General features: G+C 43.5%; 1 protein-coding gene across 2 annotated transcripts in view; it reads right to left on the reverse strand.

The window, feature by feature from the left end:
• Window positions 1–4,735: 4,735 nt before the first annotated feature.
• The window catches only part of LOC125004466 (protein ELFN1-like), a 129,681-nt gene continuing 110,853 nt past the window's right edge, over window positions 4,736–23,563 (reverse strand). For both annotated transcript variants that reach the window (XM_047579087.1, XM_047579086.1), the window contains 4 exons: window positions 13,630–14,373; window positions 12,997–13,150; window positions 12,048–12,214; window positions 4,736–10,444 (listed from right to left, as the gene is read on the reverse strand). In XM_047579087.1, the coding sequence (XP_047435043.1) occupies window positions 8,281–10,444; window positions 12,048–12,214; window positions 12,997–13,150; window positions 13,630–13,919 (2,775 nt within the window). In that variant the 5' untranslated portion in view covers window positions 13,920–14,373 and the 3' untranslated portion in view covers window positions 4,736–8,280. The remainder of the gene's footprint in view (window positions 10,445–12,047; window positions 12,215–12,996; window positions 13,151–13,629; window positions 14,374–23,563) is intronic.

A 23,563-nucleotide genomic window follows, 5' to 3' on the forward strand; every position in this document is an offset into this window, starting at 1 on the left:
CAAGCATTTTGTGTAACCTGGGGATATAGGACCCTGAAAAACAGGAATGACCCCATTTTCCTATTTTCAGTTGGTAATGAAAATGATCTAGTTGTACCCCTCTCCCAAAAAAGCAGCAAGAAATCTTACCCCATCTCTGTCAACTGAGAAAAAAATCACCTGTAAAGCTCACTGACTGAAACATTTCATCATGATTGCTGTATAATTAACTAATTTCTGGTTTCACCGCGAGACGCTTGATGATTTTTTGATGAACGCCAGCTAAGTGCAGTGACTTACTAATTGCATCCCGGCTCTCTATCCCCACTAGACGTGGGAGTGACCGTCCAGCTCCACTGTTGACATTACTTTAAGTCCCCACTTGATTAAGTCCCCTCATTAGACCTCACCAGGCATATTGATTGAGTCTGACCTGACATTACCATTCCTGTAGCGTGAAACATCCAGTGGTTGAATAAGCGGTTGTGTTTTTGTAATGTTTTTACCTTTTTGTTATGTCACTACCAGAAAGTATGTGTAACTGTTTATATAACTATAACTGCTGCCTTCTGCTAGACTAGAATGGAACTATTTGCGAGGATGGCTACGTATATATAACATCCTCTTTTGTACGTACCGGCAGCCTACATTTTAGATTGCTCTGATGTTTAAGTTAACGACAGTTTAAACTCCTTGCCGCGGCGAACCTTTTGTTCGGCGCAGAACATCCTGAAATTGCCAGGAAACTGTTCCTATTCAACAACGGCATATAGGCTCTAGCACACAGAAAAAAAAAAAAAAAAGATTGTCCGATTGTCATTGGGCGAGAGGCGGGGTACACCCTGGACAGGTCGTCAGTCTATCACAGGGCTAACACAAAGACACAGACAAGCATTCACACTCACATCTACGGACAATTCAGAATCACCAGTTAAACCTAACAAGCATGTCTTTGGGTGGTGGGAGGAAGCTGGAGTACAATTGGCCGATGGATTCTTTTGTTTTCTCAGTAATGTTGGTCCAGATATACACTAACTGTGACACGAGAAGTGTCTTTGTGTTGGTGCGTGATGATCTAAAAGAGCAGCCACAGTTTAAGCGATGCATAATCGACCCTGTAAGACCGTTCAGCCAGAGTTAACCACACGTCAGAGAGCAGGACACCATCTAAGTAATCACTTTAAGTAACGCGGGGAGTCCTGAATGGTCCTGTAATGTGCCCCTTTGCATCGTTTAATCACTTGATTTTAGTATTGGTTATGTACACATGTAATGAAAGTTGAATGTCTTCGAGTTTTGTAGAGATATTCAGTGTCTCCAGGGGCCACGTCCTGATAGTTTTGGAGATCTTAGAGAGCCTGCTTTCCTCTAGAGCACAACTCGTTCATTGATTCTGATCACTTAGGCAAACTGCTCACCCTTGTTGCTGTGTTCATTTAGTGTCACTGTTAGAGTGGATGTTTTCATGCTGACATGCTAATCTAAGACCAAGCAGACGTAGGATATTGGTTCGAAACAAAACCAATAAAACTAAATTAGCAAATTCACTATACCACCTTAACGTTTTTCCTCTCTGCCTCTCATAGAATAAGACATACATGGCAGGATAAACACTAGACAGAGACAAACAACCATTCGCACTCACACCTAGGATCAATTTAGAATCACCAGTTAACCTAACGAGCATGTCTTTGGAGGTGGGAGGAAACCGGAGTACCTGGAGAAAACCCACACAGACACGGGGAGAACATGCAAACTGCACCCAGAAAGGCCCGAGTGAAACCCTTCTCCCTGGGAGGCATCAGTGCTAACCACAGATCCACTGATTCCTTCCTAATTTCTTGTTTTTTTGCATGTTTGCCACACCTAAAGTTTCTCAGGTCATAAAACACATGCAATTTTTGAATGGTGGTTGTTATTATTATGGGGAAAAAGTGCAAACCTACATGGCCCCTGTTTGAAATAGTGTCCCTCCTCCTGTTAAAACATAACTGCGGTTTGTCAAACCTGAGGTAAATTTCTCTAGTAAAAATGGCCTGGATGGCAGAGTTCCAGGATGAAAACCACCACTGAGCAAAAAGAACATAAAGGCTCCTCTCAGTTTTTGCCAGAAAACATCTTGATGATCCCTAAGAAAATAGGAAAATACTGTGCGCACACACCTGCAAGTCCACCTCTGAGTGGCTGAAGAGAAACAAAATGAAGACTTTGGAGTGGCCTAGTCAAAGTCCTGGCCTGAATCCTGTTGACGATGCTGTGGCGTGACCTTTAAAGCCACTTTGGAGGGTTTTCCAGCATGAACTGCCTGTTCATGCTGGAAAACCCTCCAGTGTGGCTGAATTACAACAATTCTGCAAAGTGGAACAAAACTCCTCCACAGCGCTGTAAAAGACTCATTGCAAGCTATCGCAAACACTTGATTGCAGTTGTTGCTGCCAAGGGTGGTTCAACCAGTTATTAGGTTTAGGGGGCAATCACTTTTTCACCTGTTGGTCATGTTGGTTCAGATTGTTTTTTCCCCTTAATAATAAAAACGTTCATTTAAAAACTGCACTTTGTGTTTAGTTGTGTTATCTTAAACTAACATTTAAAGGTCCTATATTATGCAAAATTTACTTTATGAAGCTTTTCTAACAGTAATGTGTCCCCATAGCCTGTGTTTGAGGCCCCAGAAAAAATAAAATAAAATTCTGTCACTTTCCTCGCTTGCTTCCCTTTTGGGTGAATGTGTCCTCTAACAGGTGTATATAACATTTTTCCCTTCTTGACGTCATGCGTCTTCCCCAGATAGTTGAGCCTGTCCTCTAAAATTACCATTTTTTCTCCTTGCAAACCCTCACAAACACACATGTCCGACCAAAGCACGGCCATCGTTGGCTGCATCAACGAGCACAGAAGTCTATTTTTACTCCCTTCGTCTGAGCCTTTGAAAACCTAGTCGATCAGTTTTATTTATTTATTAATTTATGTATTTCACGGAGGACTCCTTCCTAAACATGGGTCCATACAAAGCAGGCTTCAGTAAACATCTGAAGATAAAGCATGAATCGGTACCAACTGTCCATGATGCAGCTACAAAAATTATTTCATTTTGTTTTGCTTTACTGCGTAGGCCTACTTAGCGTGATAGTCTCTAAACATGTCCCTGTAACGTTAGCACTGCAGCTAACGTTTGTGTCCTTGAATAATATGCAAGAGTGATTAATATCAGGAGACATTCAACATAGACGATAGATGGATATCCATCATTAGCATTTAAAGGTACAGACACAGAAACAGCCTGTTCTCAGTAGAGCTCACTAGAGACACTTTTTGACTGTTTGAAATTCAGGACCAAGGCTGAATACGAGGGTAATACACTTTGAAAACAATGATTTTGTACCTCTGGCACCTATGTGAAATTGTTGACAAAATGTATAATATGGGTACTTTAATTTTGTTTGGTGATCTCAAATATTTAAGTATGACAAACATGCAAAAAAAAGAAATCAGGAAGGAGGCGAACACTTTTTCCACACCACTGTAACATAGAAAATGCTTCATTTGATCGATCTTTTGTCATGTCCCCTCCCTCTTCATCACGTTTGTACAATGACCCAGTCTCTCCAAGAAAGCAAAGTACCGAGTGAAATATTCTACTGTTCAGTCGTGCTCTGCATACTCTAATGATATGCGATGCTCTGATGATACCAAGGAGCAGCTCTGTTATCTGACAGTTGACCTAGCAAGGAACCTACTGTATATTCATTTAATATCTGCTGTGGCTCCTGACATTATGATTAAGATTTCACACTCACAGAAGTTAAAGTGGTTTGTCCTTGCGCCGCTGGAACTTAAGCCAATCTTAGCAGGCAAAAGAGCAGCACAGTTTCCAGTTCACGTTAGAAGAGAGACTTCTCATTACTGTGCTCTTTACAGGATTGTTTTGTCTCAGAAATGTATATGATGCCTGGTCAACGGGGCCGTTTTAACTTGTTGATATTAGCGTTTAACTCAAACCACACTCCTGTGCCTAGGTACAGCCTCATAGAGGTGACTTTTTAGTTTTGTTGAAATGTAACCTATGACATCTATGGGTACCACATTACACACGATCAGCCACAACATTATGACCACTGACAGGAGAAGTAAATAACACTGACCACCTTCAATGTTCTGCTGGGAAACCTTTGGAATTGGCATTGGTGTGAATGTTATTTAGATATGTACCACCCACCTAGACCAGACCAGCACTAAAGACCCCCACTAACATTTACATTGTGTTTCAAGACACCACCGGACACCTTCAGAAAGACCAGGTCCATTCTCTGATGAATCACAACTGTTTTGGTGGTCGTAATGTTATGGCTGATTGGTGTACACCGTTAACTCCCACTGTTTGCGGGTGGAGAGACATATATCTCAACTCAAAAACTAACTAAAACCAAACTTCTCTGCGTGTCAGGATGCCACTAGACATTAATAAATGAGTTTATTGTCCAGTTGTATCACAACCCAAATTAATATCCTTCTCCACAACATTATCTTCATGTCATTTTCTTTGTTACATCATCACCAGCCCTACAGACGCTCACAGCAAGTGAGGAAGTGTGTGTTTCATTGTGCGTTTTGAGAAACCTGACCCCGTGAGCATTAACTCAAGCAAAAGGAACTCGTCAACGTCAGCGCTGTCAGTCTGTGAAATGTGCGAATGAAAGCCACGGGTGGGTCTCAGACTTCTGCCATACACACGGTTTCTCCAGGAAAGGAGACGGTGAACGGAAGGCTATTTTATTGTGCTCATTTTTAATTTTGACAAGAAAATAAAGAAAGAAAGCCTCTGAGAGATCCTATGGCAGAGCATTCTCACTGTCTCTCTCGCTCTCTCGCTCCTGAGTCATTCTCTAGAAGAATATAACACAAGCTTTCCCGCTGAGGATTTCCTTCGCAGCATGCTCCGCTGTCGTCGTCGTCGTCTGTAGGACCTCAGTTTGTTTCCACGTTCCAGGCATCGTCGTCTCAAAAAGCACAGTTCCTCTTCATCACAGTTCAAAGAATAGCAGCGGTGATCGTCAGCGGTGCCGCCGTTACCATCCTAGATGAGCTACTCTCTGACACATGACAAACTCAGGCCGTCACTTACTGTTCATAAACGGAACCAAAAAACAGAAACAGTAATTTAATACATCGCTACATTGATATTACTGTTATTCAAAGAATGCTCAAGTGAGGCTTAAGAATCAAGCAATTATAAAATTGCAGTCAGGAAAGTATAAGTTAAGAAATCTGATATATATATATATATATATTTGTTTTTTTTTTCTTCATTATTTTTCAAAGCAATGTTAAAGTTAGAAAGATTAAAGAAAGTTGAATGTTTTAAGGCTGTTGTTTGGTTAAAGCCACAATCTGGGACGTGTAATACAGAAACAACCACGGCTCATCAGTTTCTTTGTGGATCTGATCGTTGGCTGCAGCGGCCGCATCGTAGCCGCTGCAGCGTCAGGGGATAGAGAAAAACAGCCTTTTTTTCACTTGATATTTTTATTTAACGCGCATCGTGAATGAGCGTTTGCAGTGCTACAAACCGCTGCGGTGGTTTCACTAACCCGCGATTATGGCTTTAACCGGGCTTAATGACTTGAGCATTCTGAACTCATTATAGCAGAGAAAACAAGATTTTATACAGTGTTTCCATTCGCCCAATAAACTTTTCATTGTCTACCGGCTGTGTGGTGCGTGTTTGTGTAGTTTTTTTTTTTTTTTTTTTGTCTGTGTTCAAGGTTGGAGTCAACTCTGTTTCAAATCAGAAAGCAAAGAGGGCGCAATTCATTTGTAATTATAAATTGAACTGATGGCTGAATTGAAACTCTCTTGACTCCATCCCTGGTTCGCGGTCTTCTTAAATGACTTGTTGCACAGATCTGTGTGTAGAACAATCTACAGTTATATGATCTTAATATATATTATTTTTCCTCCAGTATTTTAAATCCTGCAAATATTTCAGATATACACATAGTCTCTTTTCACCACATACGTGATACTAATCACACTGTTTACCATAACACTTCTCATATAAAACGTCATTGCTATTACATCAAAGTGACAGTTCGCGGGGTGCGGGACCAGCTAAACTGGTCGCCCAAGAGCATCGGTGTCTGATAATGTTTTGCAGAAAGCCAATGATTCCTTATTTAGCTCCAATTCTGAAACACAAGTGGCCGTCTTGTGTACGCTTTTCGACAGAAGGCCGTGTGAATGCAGCTCAGAATCCAGCTGCTTAAAAACTTCTCAGAGAATACATTCATCTGCATGTGGCTGTGTGTGCATGAGTACACTTGTGTGTGTGTGTGTGTGTGTGTGTGTGTGTGTGTGTGTGTGTTTGCGTATGAATGTGCTGGAGGAGTAGCTGTAAGGGTGACGGTGGGTCAATAGTAGTTGGGTCCTGGTTGCGTTGGGTTTGGGGCGGGGGGTTGTTATAAGGGTTAATTTTCTTCCACAGTACTTTGGTCTTAGAAATGATTGGAGGATAGAAAGGGGAGCAGTGAGCCAATGGTGGTGGTGGTATCGTTTTGTGCAAATTGTTTGTTTTGGCAAACTGATGGTGTGTGAAGGAGCAGAGGTCAGTAAAAGTAAGCAGTATTCAAAATCACTTCAAATACTTCTTTGTGATTTATCAAGTTGGCACGATGGCACCACAGTGGAATCAGAGGAATCCAAAAACTGAGAGAGGTAAAAACCTGGGAGATGACAGGAGAGGAGGGGTGAAAAAGCAAACAAATAAAAAATAATAATAAAAAAAATAAAATTTAAAAAAAGGTTGTCGGTAAAACACAGTGGAGCTACAGTGTATCGGGAAGGAAGCTGAGAGTTTTTTTTTTTCCTAAGAGTCGTTTTTTGATTTTGAACAGTGCAGATACGCTTTCCCTAAGGGAATTAAAGACATTCATTTGAAGATTAGAATTTGTAGTTCAATTTTTTCAAAATCAAAAACGTACCGTCGTTGAGTGTAGCAGGTAGGTAACTAACTCGGGATTCTGGTTTTCTGAAAAGTCTGAAAGATTATTTCAAAACCACGTTGTACAAACAAAACAGTCACCTCTGTTGCAAATATAGAACTTCTCTCTCATCTGTACAGCGTTCCCTCTCTAGGAGGATGAGGAGCGGGTGTCGCGGGGAGGGCGGGGGGAGGAGGAGGAGGAGGGTTCACCAAGAGAAAAGGCGGGCTCGTTTTTTTTTTTTTTTTTTTTGACTCAGCACGTCATTCCTCTCGATAGAAAAGGAGAAACTCAAGTGTCTCGTCCGTCGTAACCGTGTGCACCTCCCAGCTGAGCGATTTAAAACAGTCAAGAACACAGTCACATGACAGAGCCATGCCATATTCAAATAACAGAATATTAATGAAGAGGATCATAGGAATAATAAGAAGACCAGTAATGGTAATAAGAATAATGAATAGTAATAACAACATATCATAGTAGTTCTTTTTTTTTTTTTTTAAATTCTGTATATAAAAACAGTGGTGAGGAGAAGTTGGTACACAGTAGGACTCCACTATCCCCATTGTGGATTTTGGCACATTATACTCACTCTCTGGTGAGAGCTACCTACTCGTTCTCAGCACAGTTAGATGTTACTGTTGCCTGGCGACCCATCCAGAATTGGTTGTTTTAATGTCTTCAATCACCAGAATCCCAGCAATTTTTTTATTTTTTATTTTTATTTTTTTCCCCCCCAAGATGTCTGCTCTCGTGGCTGGATCGCAGGACGCGATGCAAATAAAAACAAAAACAAAAACAAAAAAAAAAAACAACCTCGCCACTAAAAAGCAAAATCTTGATCAATGCACCACCGTAGTGATTCTCGTTACTCGTTCGTTGCCGTGGCCAGGTTTGATGGATGTCAGTCTCTGGATAGATTAAAAAGCATGGCTGGGTTGGTCAGGATGGGTTGCCCGGCAACGTTTAAGGTTTCTATTCATATTTTTTTTTTGTTGTTGTTGTTGTTGTTGTTCTTCATTCAAAACTTAGTACAAATAGCTACATAATTCTGAGCTATAATTTCCATTACATTACAAAAAGTAACTCAGTCTCTATAAGTTAATATTTTGTCCAATATATTAGTTTGGTCCTCCTCCATGTTCTTACAAGAAAAGGCTTAATTTGTGTCAATTATGAGCTTGTGTGTGTGTGTGTGTGTGTGTGTGTGTGTGTGTAGGTTATGTAAGTTGTGTGTATTTACAGATCTTTATTGAATAGGTCTGTGTCCATACGCTGTGGATGCCATGTTGTTATTTTCCCATCTCCTAAGTGTTTGGGTTTCTCAGGCCTTCTGCTGGGCTGACACGCCTTTCCAGTAGTCCAGAATGTCGTGAAGATCTTCGTCTTTGGCGAACTGAACCTTTCGCCTCAGCGCGTGCCCGGCTGCCACGTATCCCTCGTCCTCCATGGACGCCTGCCGGTGCCTCTTGCGGTGCAGTTTGAACCTCTCCCACAGCCCCAGGGTCGGGGTACAGAGTAGCCCTTCCTCCTCCTCGTCTTCGTCGGGGCTGGAGCAGTAGCTAAGGTTGTGGTACTGGGGCGAGAGCGGGTAGTGCGGCGAGAGCTGGGAGTAGGCTAACTCTCGCTGCTTCGCCTGCCTGCTGAGAGTGATGGGGTCTAATACAGACGGCTTGCGCCCTCCCGGGTGGTGGTGGAGCTCCTGGAGGATCTGGGGATGGTGCTGCAGCTCCTGGAGATGCTGCTGAGATCCGGGATAGGAGTGGCGGTGTTCATTGTACTGGCGGATTCTCTGGGCTTCGGCTCGTAGGATAGCCGCCGCGGGGGTTACCGTACGAATGGCCTCTCCTCCCCCGCCGCCGCCCCTTTCTCCCCTTTCTCCCCTTTCGCCCCTTTCGCCCCTTTCGCTCCTTTCTCCCCTTTCTCCCCTTTCTCCTCGCTCTCCGGGTGAGGTTCTCTCAATGTAGCGGGTCTCTGATGAGTGGTACCCTCCCTCCGAGCGGAAGGAGCGAGGGCTCCGGGCAGAGCCAGGCGAAGAGGAGGTGCTGGGTCTTTTGGAGGTTGGCGGAGCCTCCATGCTGTGGTGTCGCTGCAGTGAATGATGATAGCTCCTACCCCTCTCGTCTCTCCCTCCCCTCCCTCCTTTATACACCGGGGAGAGGAACTCGCCTCCTCTTTCTACCCTCTCTCCTTGCTCAGACAGAAGCACCAGCTGTGGCTCTGCAGTAGAAACAGCTCCTCCACCTGCAGACGAGGGGGATTTGATCCCCTGCTGAAAGGAAGTAGACTCAGATTTTAGGGCATCTATGCAGTTGTTGATGATCTGGTTAACTTTATCCACCTCCTTCGCGATGGTAGAGATCTCTGCCACTGAGCCCTGGGGATTTGCTTGTGGTGACATTTCCCTTTCTCTCTCTCGCTCCCTCTCCCTCTCCCTCTCCCTCTCAATGCCGGAGCCTCTTACCTCCATGTAGTTCAGTTTAGCAGGCTTGTGCGCTGGTGTTTCTATTACCTCCTGAAGCTTGTATGGATCTATCTCACCTCCCTGAGGCAGGTAGGGCATTCTGGACAGACTGTCCCCCGTGGCGAGCTTCTGGGAAACAGAACCCCCGCTACCCCCCTCTATATCCCCCTCTCCACCGTACTTGAGCTCTATCAAAGTCCTTTGGATCCTGCTCATCTTCCTCTCCTTCGCCTCCATGATCCTTTTCTTCCTCAGGCAGTGTACAACAAGGCCGAGGAAGAGCAGCATGCCAAACAGACAGCCCAAAATAGTCATGATGTAGTGGGTGGCCGAAGACTGATTGGCTATCCTCTCAGCTCCGGCTCGGCGGCCGGTGGAGATGGTCAGACAGGTGTGGTTGAAGCGCAGGGAGTTTCGTATCGAGGCCACGCAGTACGTGTAGTCAGTGTTAGGTTTCAAGTTCTTGAGCTCGATATCTTCCCTCTTATTTTTCAGATTCTGTATGTCTGTGAAGAAGCTGTTGTTGTAAAGCATCAGGATGTACATTTTTTTGTACGGATGGGGAATCTGAACCGTTATCACGGCACTTGAATGTTTCACATGCTTTATCTGCATGACCGGCTTGACGTCGGGTGACATGGGGCTAAAGCTGATCACCTCATCGGGAGGGGTCCCAGAAGCACAGTCGTCCAGGCCGCAGGGGGAGGCAAAATCCGGGGACAGGGTGGTGGAATCGATGACGTAGAAGGGCGTCATGCTGCTGCCGTCGTCTGTGCACACAAGACTGAGCACGTGCAGGGCGTTGCGCTGCATGGGCATGCGAGGGTTCTGGCTCAGGAGGTTGTAGCCAGAGAATCCTTGAGGGGAGTCGCACACCATCCTCTCGCTGGTCCTGTTGGGGAAGGCCGAGAGCCAGCGCAGGAAGCCCAGTAGCTCACAGGAGCAGTTGAAAGGGTTGGTGTAGAGCTCACACGTCGTCAGCTTGGAGAGTCCAGAGAACAAACTGCCGTCCAACACCTGGATCCTGAAAAGGGGACAAAGACAAAATGACAGATTTGAAGAGACTTTTTTTTTTCCTCAAAGCAACACATCTGGGACACTCCATTGAAGGCAACAACATTGAAAATTTTAGCCTGCGAAGACAGACGGTTCAAAAGAGGAGTTAATGAAGCCATCTCTCTTTGAACAGAGGAGGAGGACCGAAATATAATCTGACATCAATTTACAATACAGTGTTAACTACCGTCCCCAAGAGGTTTCACACCCACTCACGCATTGAGACCGGAGCCTTTGACTGATAATTGGTCGTTAGAGCAACAGTCTTAAGCTCGTTATATTCTCCACGAGAACCGAGAAATTTGTTCTTGCTCCTAGGGCTACGGGACCAAGAAAAAAGTTCGTTCTGATCAGGTCATTTATACCAAACAAGAAACTCAAGTACACACACACTAAGCATTATGGGAGATGCGGGAAATGGACGATGAGACGAAGTTCATTCAATTATTCAAATTCAATTATAATAATGCCTTTGTTTTATTTTGCGCTTTTCCATTTTTAGAAGCTCAAAGCGCTTACAATTGGATGCATTATTAATTCGCTCACGCGGTTACACCCTGGTGGTGGTAAATTGCCTCAGTAGTCGCGGAACGTCAACGGAAATATGGCTGCCAATCCGCGCCTACGGCCTCTCCAACCAAACATCACGCACTTGCAATCATGCCAGGGAGCATACACCTGGGGGCAAGGTGGGTTAAGTGTCTTGCCCAAGGACACTTCACATTCACATTAACCACTCCCACTCCAATTTCTGACCAATCACAGAATAGTCGCTGGACGTGACACAAAAAGAAAGTTCGGCTGATGTGTCGAGAACAAGCTGGAAGAACTCCAAGAGCAAGAGTATGTAAAAGCCTTTAGGGAAGCAGGGAAGGACGAATGAGAACCTTCACAGACATCTAGTCAAACACACTATCGCCTGGTAAATTAAATCCACTCGTGCATCACTCTTCTTAGACTTCAGTTCACGCTCATAAACATTTCCCACAATGCCTTTCAGCAAACCTCAAAGGACAGTCGAGCTTGTTTCATTCGGCTGTTGCTTTACATTTAGGTCAAGCAATCAATACCAACTACGCAACACGCAGTAGTTATTTCCACTGAGAGAAAAGAAAGGGGGATTGTTGCACCATTGAGTTGTAATCTGCTGAGGATACTCTCAGTGAAAGAGTTCTCCATATTGTATGCAATGCTTGTTTCCAGGCATCAATCAATGACTTTAATGTGGTGACACCAAGCTTGACATTTAACGCTGATATTTTAATGTTTAATTACTAAATTTGTAACATCTTCCTAATTAACTCCCATGTGTGTGCGTGTGAGAATGTGTTAGCTCATTGTCTTTCTTTGCTATCCTTTTTCAGTTCTTGCATTAATGATTGTAACAAATTCAGTTTTCAACTGTTTAGAAAATGTCACTTTAAAATGTAACAATTACCCAGAACCCAATGGGTTAGAAACCTAAGATATTTGATTTCTATAGTTTTATATTCGCGGCTCCCGACATTGTATCCAACCCAAACTGACAACTGCTCTCACATACACATCCACGACCCTACCCAGGTCAGTACCTGTTCATGGAGAGGTCTATGTTCTCTATGTTGGGACATTCCCAGAAGGTGTTGGGTGTAACGGTCTCGATGAGGTTGGCTTGCAGGTAGAGATACTGCAGCTTGCCCAGGCCCCTCAGCATCCCCTCTGTAAGGTTCCTCAACTTGTTAAAGCCCATCTGGAGAACCTGGGAGACAAAGACAAGTGGGATTATCCTAATCTCTGAAGAGCCAGTTGGCGCCAGGCACCACTCGCTACAAGCTGGAAACATACAGAACAAGCAGACGACGGTTCTGTACAGTTCGTGTTTCACATGGTGATCTAAGCCTCTATGCTGTGATGAATTTACTCAGATCTTTCTTGTTCACATTTTACCTCCTGGCTCAGATCCAGCAGCTGGGGTAGATTGCGTGAGCACGCCAGCTCATTATGGCCGCGTTCAGCTCGGTTTGGTGAAACACTTTGCCTGAATGTTTCTGGAAGCCTTGAAGCGCGTGTGTTTTTGTCTTTCTTGTGTGTCCATCTGTGCACATGACGCTATTTAGATCCTTGACTTGAGTGAAAGTAGTAGTAACACAAATAGGATTAATATTTTAAGAGCCTTCTTCAAAATACTATCTAGCCTATAGAAAAGTATAAACGCAGTATTTTTCAAATGCAATTAAATATTAATGTTGCTGTTACTACGAAGACCTTTTCAGGTATACGAGTATTGACTCTCAATTTAATACGAAAGATGAAACCTAGTGTGAAACGTCTCCTAAGCATAAACAGGCATATTTACCTTTAAAACTGTAGTATTGTGGTTTGGTGCCCAGTGTTAATTCACATTATATAACTAATAACTAATCATACTGATGCATGGAGGTGTAAGCAGCAGTTAAACATTAATTCTGGTGAATACGAAAGTACCGTATTTCGAAGAACGTCATCGGTGTGGTGAATATACATCTGTTAGACGTGACTCACCTGCAGGTTGAATTGTGCTGAGAACGCGCCGTCTTCCACGTAGCTGATATCGTTCTTGGTGAGGTTCAGGTAGGTGAGGTTGCCAAAGCGACTGAGCGAGGAGTAATGGACCGACCGTATCTTGTTCTCATTCAGCCTCAGGTCAACGATGGTGCTGTGGAGAAATGTGTCGAGTATTTAGATCAGGGGCGTCAAACTCATTTTGGTTCAGAGGTCGCGTACGGCCAACTCTGATCTGAAGTGGGCCGGACCAGTAACATAATATTTTTTTTTCTTCCCCTTTTTGTGCAAGGAGGGATAATTAAATTAGGAGAATGTTTACATTTAATAAACTATCCTTTGAAAAAATAATTAAATTGCTTAAAATATATAAGTGCAATTTGGGCACATTGCCGTCTGCTGTTGAGACCTGGGTCTCAGTGTTGTGTTGTTTGCGCTTGTCTTGTTAAAACAGTGGACAAAATAGGAATAAAAGTTGCTTTCATTAAGAAATAGCAGTCTTCCATGTCATTTTCACACACATGCAAATTCATGCATGGCCAAATTTGACCCCATATTTGACACCTGTGCTGTGGATGTTTGGCAAAAGGGCCAAACACACTTTGAGAAGAAGTTGTTTGTATTTATTTTTACCTGTTAATGTGGGAAGGAATGGCCTCATAGGGAGGCTGGTTCATACTGCAGATCGCCAGCCACACGAAGCCTTTCTCCCCTTCGATAAGCCAGCAGTCAGCTGTTACCATTGGCAACCGCATCACTGACAGCAGGGCGAGCCAACAGAGGAAGGAGCCGACTGTGGACAAGACCGCTGATGAAGAACCTCTAGTCGTGCTATGTCTCTGACGTCCCAGTTCTGAGCCCTGGGCCATTTGGGATGCCATCGCAGTATCCGCTGGAGAAAGCTGCCCACAGATTCTCGCCATCTAACATTTATTCTTGCAGGCTTGCGCCATCAGAAAAAAGGGGGTCAGGGTTGTGTTTTTATGTGTCGTGGGTTTAGATTTGTGCGGTTGCGACTGCTGTTTTCGGTTTAGTCACAGCATAATAAATGTTCATGTTCCTGTTAAGATTTTTCCTGCTTCTTTGAAAATATTTAAATATGTTGCTGTGTTAGACTTAATTAAGAATTAAAGTAGAAATAATTGCAGGAACTGTGCGTATCACTCCACTGGCAGTACGTAGGTAAGCTGTATCAATTTTTTAATTAGGGGGTCACATTTGATATATTATGTATAAACTGGCAAGTGCAAGTCGTCCCGGTGCCAGATTGGCTGGTGCTCATGTCTTCTGTGGCCATCTGCATCTCTGATTGGACAAGCTCCCCTTTTCTTTCTTCCTCATTGTGCGCCGCTGTGTACTCGCTGTGAGAACTCCTCCCTGGGGGGGGAAAGGGGGAGAAAGAGAGAGATAGATAGGGGAGAGAGTGTTAGAAAGGGATCGCTAATGAAGCACAGTGGTTTATTTGTGAGACGCAACAAACACAACCCTGTTCGGAGCATGATGAGATCGAGGGAGTGTATTTCCTCTTATGTAACCGCCTGGTACACACACACACACACATGCACACCAATTCTACGCTTCCAGACATGTTTTTGTTCATGCTCAAAAGACACTTTTTGACAAGTCCAATTATTGCTGATGCACAAAGAGCACCTGCAGATTTTAAAAATACACACAGCTTGTTGCTGCTGTAAATGCATGCATTCGCGTTTTGCGCCATTCCTTCCCCCTCGGGGCCCCAACGGGCCTGGGCTAAGAATGGCCGCGGCTCTGATACTGTATCTAATTAATTAATCTGCTCTAAATAAAACACTTCCCGGGGAAAAAAAACAAAACAAAAAACAGCTGATGTATGATGGAAGAGAGAAGACAGGCGGGAGGTGGCAAAATGAAGAGAAATGCTCGCAAAGAGCAGGAGGAAGGGAAAGTGAATGCAAGAGAGCAGTGAGGAGAGAGGCTTGAGGGAGGGAGAGGGGAGGTGGGGGGGTGATGGCATGATGGAGAAAGGAGGGAGGTAGATGGAGGGAAAAGGCGGCGTAGGCAGAGAAAGAGGCAGTGATCGTGTGAGAAAAGGAGGCTGGGAAGAGAGGAGGGATGTGAGTGGCTCTCTGTTCGGCAGTCTGGGGAATTTGCGAGAATAGTGGCTCCCCTCTTTGCTTTGAAGAAAGTCTTTCTCAGCTGTGAGAGCGACAAACAGGAAGTGACGTCATGGATGCGAAAGGCGAAGGAGTGGGAAAGAGCAAAAGGTCCAGCCTTCCTCTGGGGCATCCTCTGGCTGCTGTCCCCTCATTATTGATTACAGATGAATAGCGAGGCAAAGGGTTGCCGACGTGTCACCTTTAAACAAAAGCAACGTTGTCTTTAAAGAGGAATCGTCCTCTGAACTTTACGGTGGGTTTTTAGACTCTACTTGCGGCTGTATCTCAGTGCTGTCTGTCTGTGAGGTTTCACTAATCAGTCAGGTAATGGGATGTGTCCTTGGGATGGAGTTCAGGGTGGTGGATGGATGTGTAGTGCTAAGGGCTTTCATGCAGGGAACTAGAGTACGTCCTGCAAAGAAGTTCCTCCTGATTTACTCAGTGTCGCTCAGTTTCTGTAGTTTCGTCAACTATGCGAGTCCTCCGTTCTACCACATCACAAAAAATCCCAACTGAATAGAGACCTGGTGTTTGTGGAGGCCGTTTGAGTGCAGTCAACTCATCCTTGTGTTCAAGAAACCAGTTTGAGATGATTTTGGCACACAATATTACACTGCCAACCCCAGCGTGCACCTTTGATACGAGACAGGATGGATCCATGCTTTCACGTTGCCAAACTGTGTCGCGGCAGAAAAAATGAGACCAGGCAACATTTTCCAAGCTTCTATTGTCCACTTTGGATGAGCACTTGCAAATTCAGATTCTGGTCCTTAGAACTGGATAATTCCTCTTTTTCAAGCCTTAAACCCTAGAGATGGTTGTGTGTGAATATCTAGATAGATTTGCAGTTTCTGAAAGTCCTCACCAGAGCGGCCCGTCTGCCATCAATAACCATGCTACCTTGTCTGTGACGGTCTCCAGTCATCCAGGTCGTGGCACATCCAGAAACGTAAAAAGGAAAGGCAGATGGATTTGTAGAGTTTCTTCAAGACGTTTCACCACTCCAAGTTAACTGTTATTATTATTACAATACAGTCTTAACATCTTTCCTCAAGAAGTTTGACGCCCATTCACTTTCTGCCACGGGCGTCCTCTGACTGATAATGGGTCATTAGAGCACTATTCATTAGGGAAACAGGACGGGGACAAACAGTTAAGCATCTGGTCGCTAAGAGACAACAGTCAAGCAAGTGTCTGTTGGGGTACAAACCACAGATGTTCCTAATTAAACCAGTCCACACCGGTCCATCAAGAAACTCTACAAGTCCAGTCCAGTCCTTTCTCATAAGGACTGAGTTATACACAGATGACGTTACACACAGGCATGATGTTGTAACTATGAATAATAATAGGAAAATAAGTCATATTTGTATATATAATTAATTCATTGTCTGGGACCGGTTGTTTTCTAGAGAGTCACAGGTGGAGACTTTAGCGTATCCCAGCTTAGTACTTAGAATGAATATTTGTATTATTAAGAAAGTAATTTGTGAGATTTTAACACCCAGTACCATTAACCCTCCTATTATCATTGGGGTCAATTTGACCCCATTCAGTGTTTAACGTCTCTAAATATATGATTAACATAATTTTTTTTGCTTCATATTTAATGACTTTTCCTAATTTAATGGGAACTATGGGGACATAATATGTTATTATTCTTCATAATAGTTTTTCATACCCAACAAGAATCTGCACTTAGAAATGATGTAAAGTATCTGACACATAAACTTGGGAAATTTGTCTAACTTTGATCATTTTTTGGAGGTTTAAATTTCTGGGGTCCAGTTGACACCAGTAATAAAAAGTTATTGAAGGTAACAGGAAGATTAATTGTCACGTCAATACGGCGATTACGTGTTCTTACATTTCAAACCAAACTCAAACAACTTCAGCTTCCCCGCAGCTCTCTTTACGGAATCCCACAAATGTAAACTGGCATATGCGAGATGTTTGTGTTCGTACATGCAAAAGCTTTCCCACCCAGTCAGCACAATCTATAATTGATGGTGAGACTTCCTCCCACTTAACGTGAGACAAACCGCCCGGCTAGATCCGCCGAGGAATGGCTAGGACCTGCTGCCAGCTACGCGACAAACAGACGGACACGTGCACATATGTGCAGGAAATGTCCCTGTTTTGCTGACCAGGAGTTAACCTCGGGTAAACAAACAGTTGTGAATGTAGCAAGGATGCAGAGCTGGGTGGTAGATACTGTAGAGTTTAGTCAAGAGACTGATTTCTGCCTGACCTCTTTTTGTACCCGAGGTAAATGATGTCAGCTGAAGGGCCAGGTGACAGGAGTGGGAGAAAGGCGTATGGTAGCAGTTACTGGCTTGCACTTGACCTCCTTTCGTAGTAAATACACATGTAGTGGCTAACGTGATATGCGTGGCTGTATATAGTCTGTCCGCCCCTTTCTCATTTTGCATCATTCATCGACTTCCCTGACCTTCGCTCGGGCTCGTTGAGAACAGTCTCGTGGAATATTCCAGCACTCAGCATCATGACCGGCTCGCTCTCCAGTCATGTCACACTCAAAGATTTATGGGGAACAAACCGTCATGTGGAGAAAGACGGGGCTGGGCTCTAACCTTGTTTTACGGAATAGGGTGACTGCCGTGGTGTCATGACTGCAGTGCAATATATTGTGTGGACGTACACAATTTCTTAAACATGAAAAAAAAATAAATAAATAAAAATAAAAAACAGAAATGTAGGCGAAAAAGCCGAGAGAGGTCTAACAACTGGGGCTGGAAACGACACTATGATTCACACAAGACAATGACACGACACCTTCCTCACACACCGAAACAGCAGGGCATCGAGATGCATGCACAGTTGCATCAATCAAGCGTAACATTATGACCACCTGCCTAGTATTGTATAGGTCTCCAAAGCAGTTCAGAGAACGGACTTGGGCCTTCTGAGGGTGAACTGTGGGGTCTTTATCACTTTCAGGTCCTGGGAGTTGTGAGTATTTGCAGCGCACCTGTTGTCAAATGGATGAAAACTATTCTTAATTTGTGTCTTTGTGGGTTTTTTTTTTTGTTTTTTTTCCCAATTACTGTGCACTGAGCATGAATTTTGTTGATCCATATTTGTCAGAAGCAAAAAAACAAAAAACAAAAGTAAACTAATTGTAGTAAACAAGGCCCGTTAACAAAACTATGTAAACAACAACCAGTTATGGCTGCTATAAATGGGTTAGCAGCGCTAATCCCTCCCAAACTAAGACAAAAATAAAAAATAAAATAAATAAAAGGTGAGAAAATTATTTTTAAAATAACTTACAACAGATTGTTTTAAGTCTTTGTGAAACCAAAGAAACATAGAATATCTCTAAATGGGCTGATTTATTAAAGCCCCAGCGCCCCCCAGTCCGCTTCCATTGCTTTAATTCTTGTAAGTGATTGACATTTGCCGTGTCACGACCCCATCATTCACTGATAATTTGGGCTGAATATCCAGTCGGCCCTCAGGTCACTGGTCAAAAGTGCTGCTGGTGTCAGAGTGGGAGGAGGGAGAATAAGCTCAGCTATGGCGGCGTTAGCATGAACAAGGGGGATTACTTGATTTCTAATCCATTTTCCTCAATGTCTTCAGAGGAAAAGCTGGAAGTTAAGATTCTGGGATCACATGGGCCAAACGATGTTCAAATAACTTAAAGGGACAAATGAGAAAACCGGTTTTCGAGCTCTGGCTGACGGAAAGTGTAGCCAAGAATTCACATTTTCCATTTTCCTTGTTTGCTTTGAGGGCCAGATACGGCATTGACCCAACAAAGGCTTGTGGATCTGAAACATTTGTCGGACAAAATTACAAAACATGGAAGTCACGTCGGAAACATGCGCCGAGTTATTAGTTAGCATTCAGGTGCTACAGTGTTATCAGTGATATTGACTACCACTCGCCAGGTTGGGGGTTCAAATCCCGGTCAGGACAGAAGTCATGATTTTTTTTCCATTGTTCACTGTTGGTTGTCATGCATTCAGCTGAACCTTCATAATTTGAGTTTCTCAGTAGTTGCACTTTTTTTGTATTGCATGTATTTTGCATGAAAACACTGAATGTTGATTCAATAACTTCAATAAATTTGAGAAGTTGAAAATTTGTCATTAAGGTGTGATGATGTGTCTTGAAGCCAGACCAGTTTTAAAACCACTGATGTAGAGCACTAAAAAAGTATAGTGCACCTCTAATTGATGTAACTGCGCGTATTGCAGGTGGAGTTTCTTTTGCTGCTGTGTTAACTATTTAATCTGTATTTTGCGTTTGTTGGCCCACCCACCAGATTTCACCACCAGCCGCCACTGATGACCATACAGGCATCATTACCGCATTTCCAAAATTCATCTGTCTTCTCTCTGTGTCATAGAAATAACCAACAACAACAGAAAAAGATCCACAGTGTGACTCAGAAAATGAAAGACAAGACGAGCCAACCCAAAAGGAGCAGTGAGGATGTTGCATCCCGTTGGGTAAAGTTAAGACTTTTCTCTCCACCTTTGAAAAGAAAAAGTAACATATTTAAGTCTGTTCTTATTTTGCTGAAGGGAAGGCATTGGGCCAAAGCAAAATAGGTTTTTGGTGCCAATCCACGAGTGATTTGAATTACTGCTCCTAGTGTGTGTCTTACTGGAGTTACAATTTGTACAAAATCTCATTCCTTACACCCCCACCGTGCCTTTCTATGCCTCCACACTGACAACCGCCATGCCTCTAGGCCTTAAGGTTTATCCATCCACACAGCAGTCCATAAAGACAGGACATGCTCCAGCCCAATGCGTTTTTGTGAACACAATACTCGAGGAACGTCTTGAGGGAATTTCCACTGCATTACTCACAAAAGTCTTCTTGAACGCAGGGCTGAAGTGATTCAATTTTGGTGGTCGATATTTGGAGGTCAGTGCGATCTCAGAAATCTTACTCCACTTATGACAAAGAATTTCACATGAACCTCTAATGGGATAAAAAGAAGTGATGACATTTTATATCCAACAGTTTGGAAAAGGTCAAATTCACTGTGAGACCAGGAGACTCCGCGAGAACGCTTTCATTAACTTCCTTTAACGTCTTCACTACATACATTACACTGGACTGGACGGACATGGATGTGAGTTGTTACTCGAGTGGAATAGAGGAGGCGCACAACAGAGAAGGGGGTAATTTCAGTGCCCCCCCATTTGACTGATGTGCAGCACTTAGTAGATGGGTTATACTCCTGGACAGGTTGTGAGTGAGGCAGAAATATGAGCTCATTAATATCAGCCACGGAGGCATATAGGCACATTGATACACAAAGAACCACACACACACACACAAAGACAGCCACACACCTCTTGCCACAGATCTCCATCTCAGTGTGTAGTGGGGCGTCACTCTCACTCTCATTACTATTCCAAACCCATGTGGAAAACAGCAGCGCCCAACAAAGCTGCGAGAAGCCATCAATAGAAGAATGATGATGGAGGTGAGAGGAACAGAGGAAGATAAATGACCTATTGTCCCCGTACAGTACTCACTATGTGTGTGAATATTTACATCTACTATAAATTCATACTGTGTCTGCATTGAAGCAAAAGTACTCAGAGAAAAAAAAAAAAAAAATGCGTCAATGGCTAAACACAGTATCGTCTGTTCTCTCTGGACGATACCAAGACGCAGCAGCAGTCGATTCAATCTTATTTTTAAAACGTGCATAATTGTTCACTCTTTACACTGTGCTAGATGTGTTACTGCTTACACTGATCTGGTATAACATTATGACCACCTTCCTAATATTGTGCAGGTCTCCCTTGTGCCTCCAAAACAGCTGTGATTCATCAGAGAATGGACACGGGTCTTCTGAGTGTGTCCTGTGGTGTCTGGTACAAGGATGTTGTTAGTGGGGGTCCTATGGGTTGATGGTCCTCTGTGGATCATGTTCCTAAACCATTTTTTTGCTTGTCTGTGTCATTGCAATGGAGTGCCGGTGTCTGGTCTGGTCTAGGTGAGTGCTACATGTCTAACTAACATCCACATAATTGAATGGCTGGTCCAAAAGTTTCCCAGCAGAACAGTGAATTGTCACAAGATGGTCAGTGTTGGTTTTAATGTTGACTGTGTGGAGGCAAACCCACATTTCTAACTGCTACTGCCATGAAAAAATCACCAACGCCGCTATTTGCTTTTAGCTGAACGAAAGGAACACATACTGGATTTCAGAGTTAAAAAGCTACGGCAGCTAACTTCCACTTTCCAAATAGAATATAGACCTAACAACACAATGAGTCCTAAATACTGAATATGTGTCTATAACTGGCTATGGGCTTGCTGTTTGCATCCTGTAGATGTTATGAGAAACGCTGTCCAGGATGATTAGCTTAACATATAGAGGGTATGAACGTGATGTCACAGCATGCGAAGTCTCTGTGGTTACGACCACTGAGTGGTAAAAAGTGACAGTTGAACATGGAGATTAGCAGCATTGGTTTGAATCACAGGATTTAATAGCGGTGAGATTTAATCTCTTATCTGAGATATATTTTACAGATATCTCCAACTGATAAACAAAAGAGAAGTAAATGGATCGCTGCATTAGGAAGAAACAACTGGAATCCAGGGACAGAAACCTCGTGTTGCGGTTCTCGTTTAGTGTCAGGTAATATTAATTTATTCTATTTTTTGTGACTCTCAGATAAGGCCAAGAGTAACTATTTCAGTTCCAACAATAAATTACAATAAATGAATATTTGTGATCACTCCTCATCATCCTTTTAACATCTGGTCAGACGCTACAGTATTGTATGGCTAACGTTACTTCTCAGTAAAGCTCTTAGCGTTAGCATCTTTTATTTAGTTACATTTATCATGACTGAAATGACCTAAAACTAACTTAAACTGAGGCTAATCCACTTTTCCAAATCCATACTTGTTCATTTGGATCATTGTCGAGTCCATTTGTCCTTAATTTGATCTGATAATCCACATTTTTTCCTGTCTCGCTGTATGTACTACCACATTTCACCATGTTTTTTACACTCAGGGGGCGTGGCCCCCGGCGGCAGCGATGTCAATACATACCTCCTATAAACTCTTTAACAAATGCGTTATGAAAGGTCCAAAGATGAAGCTGTCTCTGGAAATTACACCCGGTGAATTTAGTTTTATTTCAGTTTCTACTGTCTGGCACACACCATCAGTCGGTTTTGTTTTCTTCTAACTACAAAGGTTTTACTTTGCAGTTAACGCTACATCTGCAGCTTCACCCTGCGCCGCTATGTTGATTCGTAAGGCTATTTTAGGATCGCACCCAAATAATTTAGGTATTTATGTAACACAGAGATGTGGACATTAGTGGTGTACAGTCTTTTCCCTTTGTAGCTTGGAGCCCTGACAGAGACGTGCTCGGTAGTCTTTATGATGCTTGGGCCCGTCGTGTAAATTTGTCTACTTAAAGGCTTGAAATTTCAAAAACTCATTTCTTTGCCGCAGTTCAAAGCCTTCATCTTCATCGGAGGCGTGCGAGATGAATCCATGGGAGTTGTCATTGCTTTGAGTATTTGAGTAAGTTTTTTTTTTTTTGAGGATAACGTTGGGTTTGTGTCTATCTATCTGTCTGTCTGCCTGTCTGTCCCCAGAACCTTCTTCCCTCTGTATTATTTATCTAAAACATCATCTACGGTATTTGATGGTGAAGTCTCCCTTGTGGATTTTGGATCCCCAGGATGCAACCTGGTTAAATATGGGTTCAGCTTTAACAAAAAAAAAAAAAAAAAAAAAACAACCTGTGAGAATTCCCTTTGCCTGTGTTTTTACTACGTGATTTATTGATCCCCCAAGACACCAACATGTCAAACTGTGGACAAGCTTGTGAAGAATTAATCTTTTCTCAGTCTCTTGGGACTCCACATCAAAACCTATTACACAGTCTGCTCCAGGCTGTACAAAAGTGCCTCCCTCGTCCCACACCCCCCACCCGGATCCCTGTTGTATGGTGCGTATGCGCGGCACACACACTGTGCGAGGCACGAATGACACATGAGATTTGTGCAATCGATGAAAGTGAGTCATCTGGATTATATTAGATTACAGCGCAAGAACAACTGAAGAGGAAAGGAAGGAGGGGAGGAGTGAAAGGAAGCCTCTTCCTTTAGCTCCGGGGCGACTTCACGTACACCTCTCTCGCGTGGGAAAAAAAAAAAAAACACGAGGGTGCGTCTGCCTGTCGTCAACGCGATTCTGAGACACCCACGGGAATGTAATTTGTTTTGACTCCCAGTCTCACCCATCTGCGCCCCCCCTCCCCCACTCTCATCAGAGTGACTGACTTTTAGGGAAATAAGCCTTCAGCACCGCACAGCATCACACATCTCTGAAGGGAAACGAAAGCCTCCGTCTTCTCTCCCATCCTTCTCCTCGGCCATGGGGACTTTTAAAGTTGGGGG

Source organism: Mugil cephalus, chromosome 2 (assembly GCF_022458985.1).
Source record: "Mugil cephalus isolate CIBA_MC_2020 chromosome 2, CIBA_Mcephalus_1.1, whole genome shotgun sequence".
In the NCBI taxonomy this organism is placed as follows: domain Eukaryota; kingdom Metazoa; phylum Chordata; class Actinopteri; order Mugiliformes; family Mugilidae; genus Mugil; species Mugil cephalus.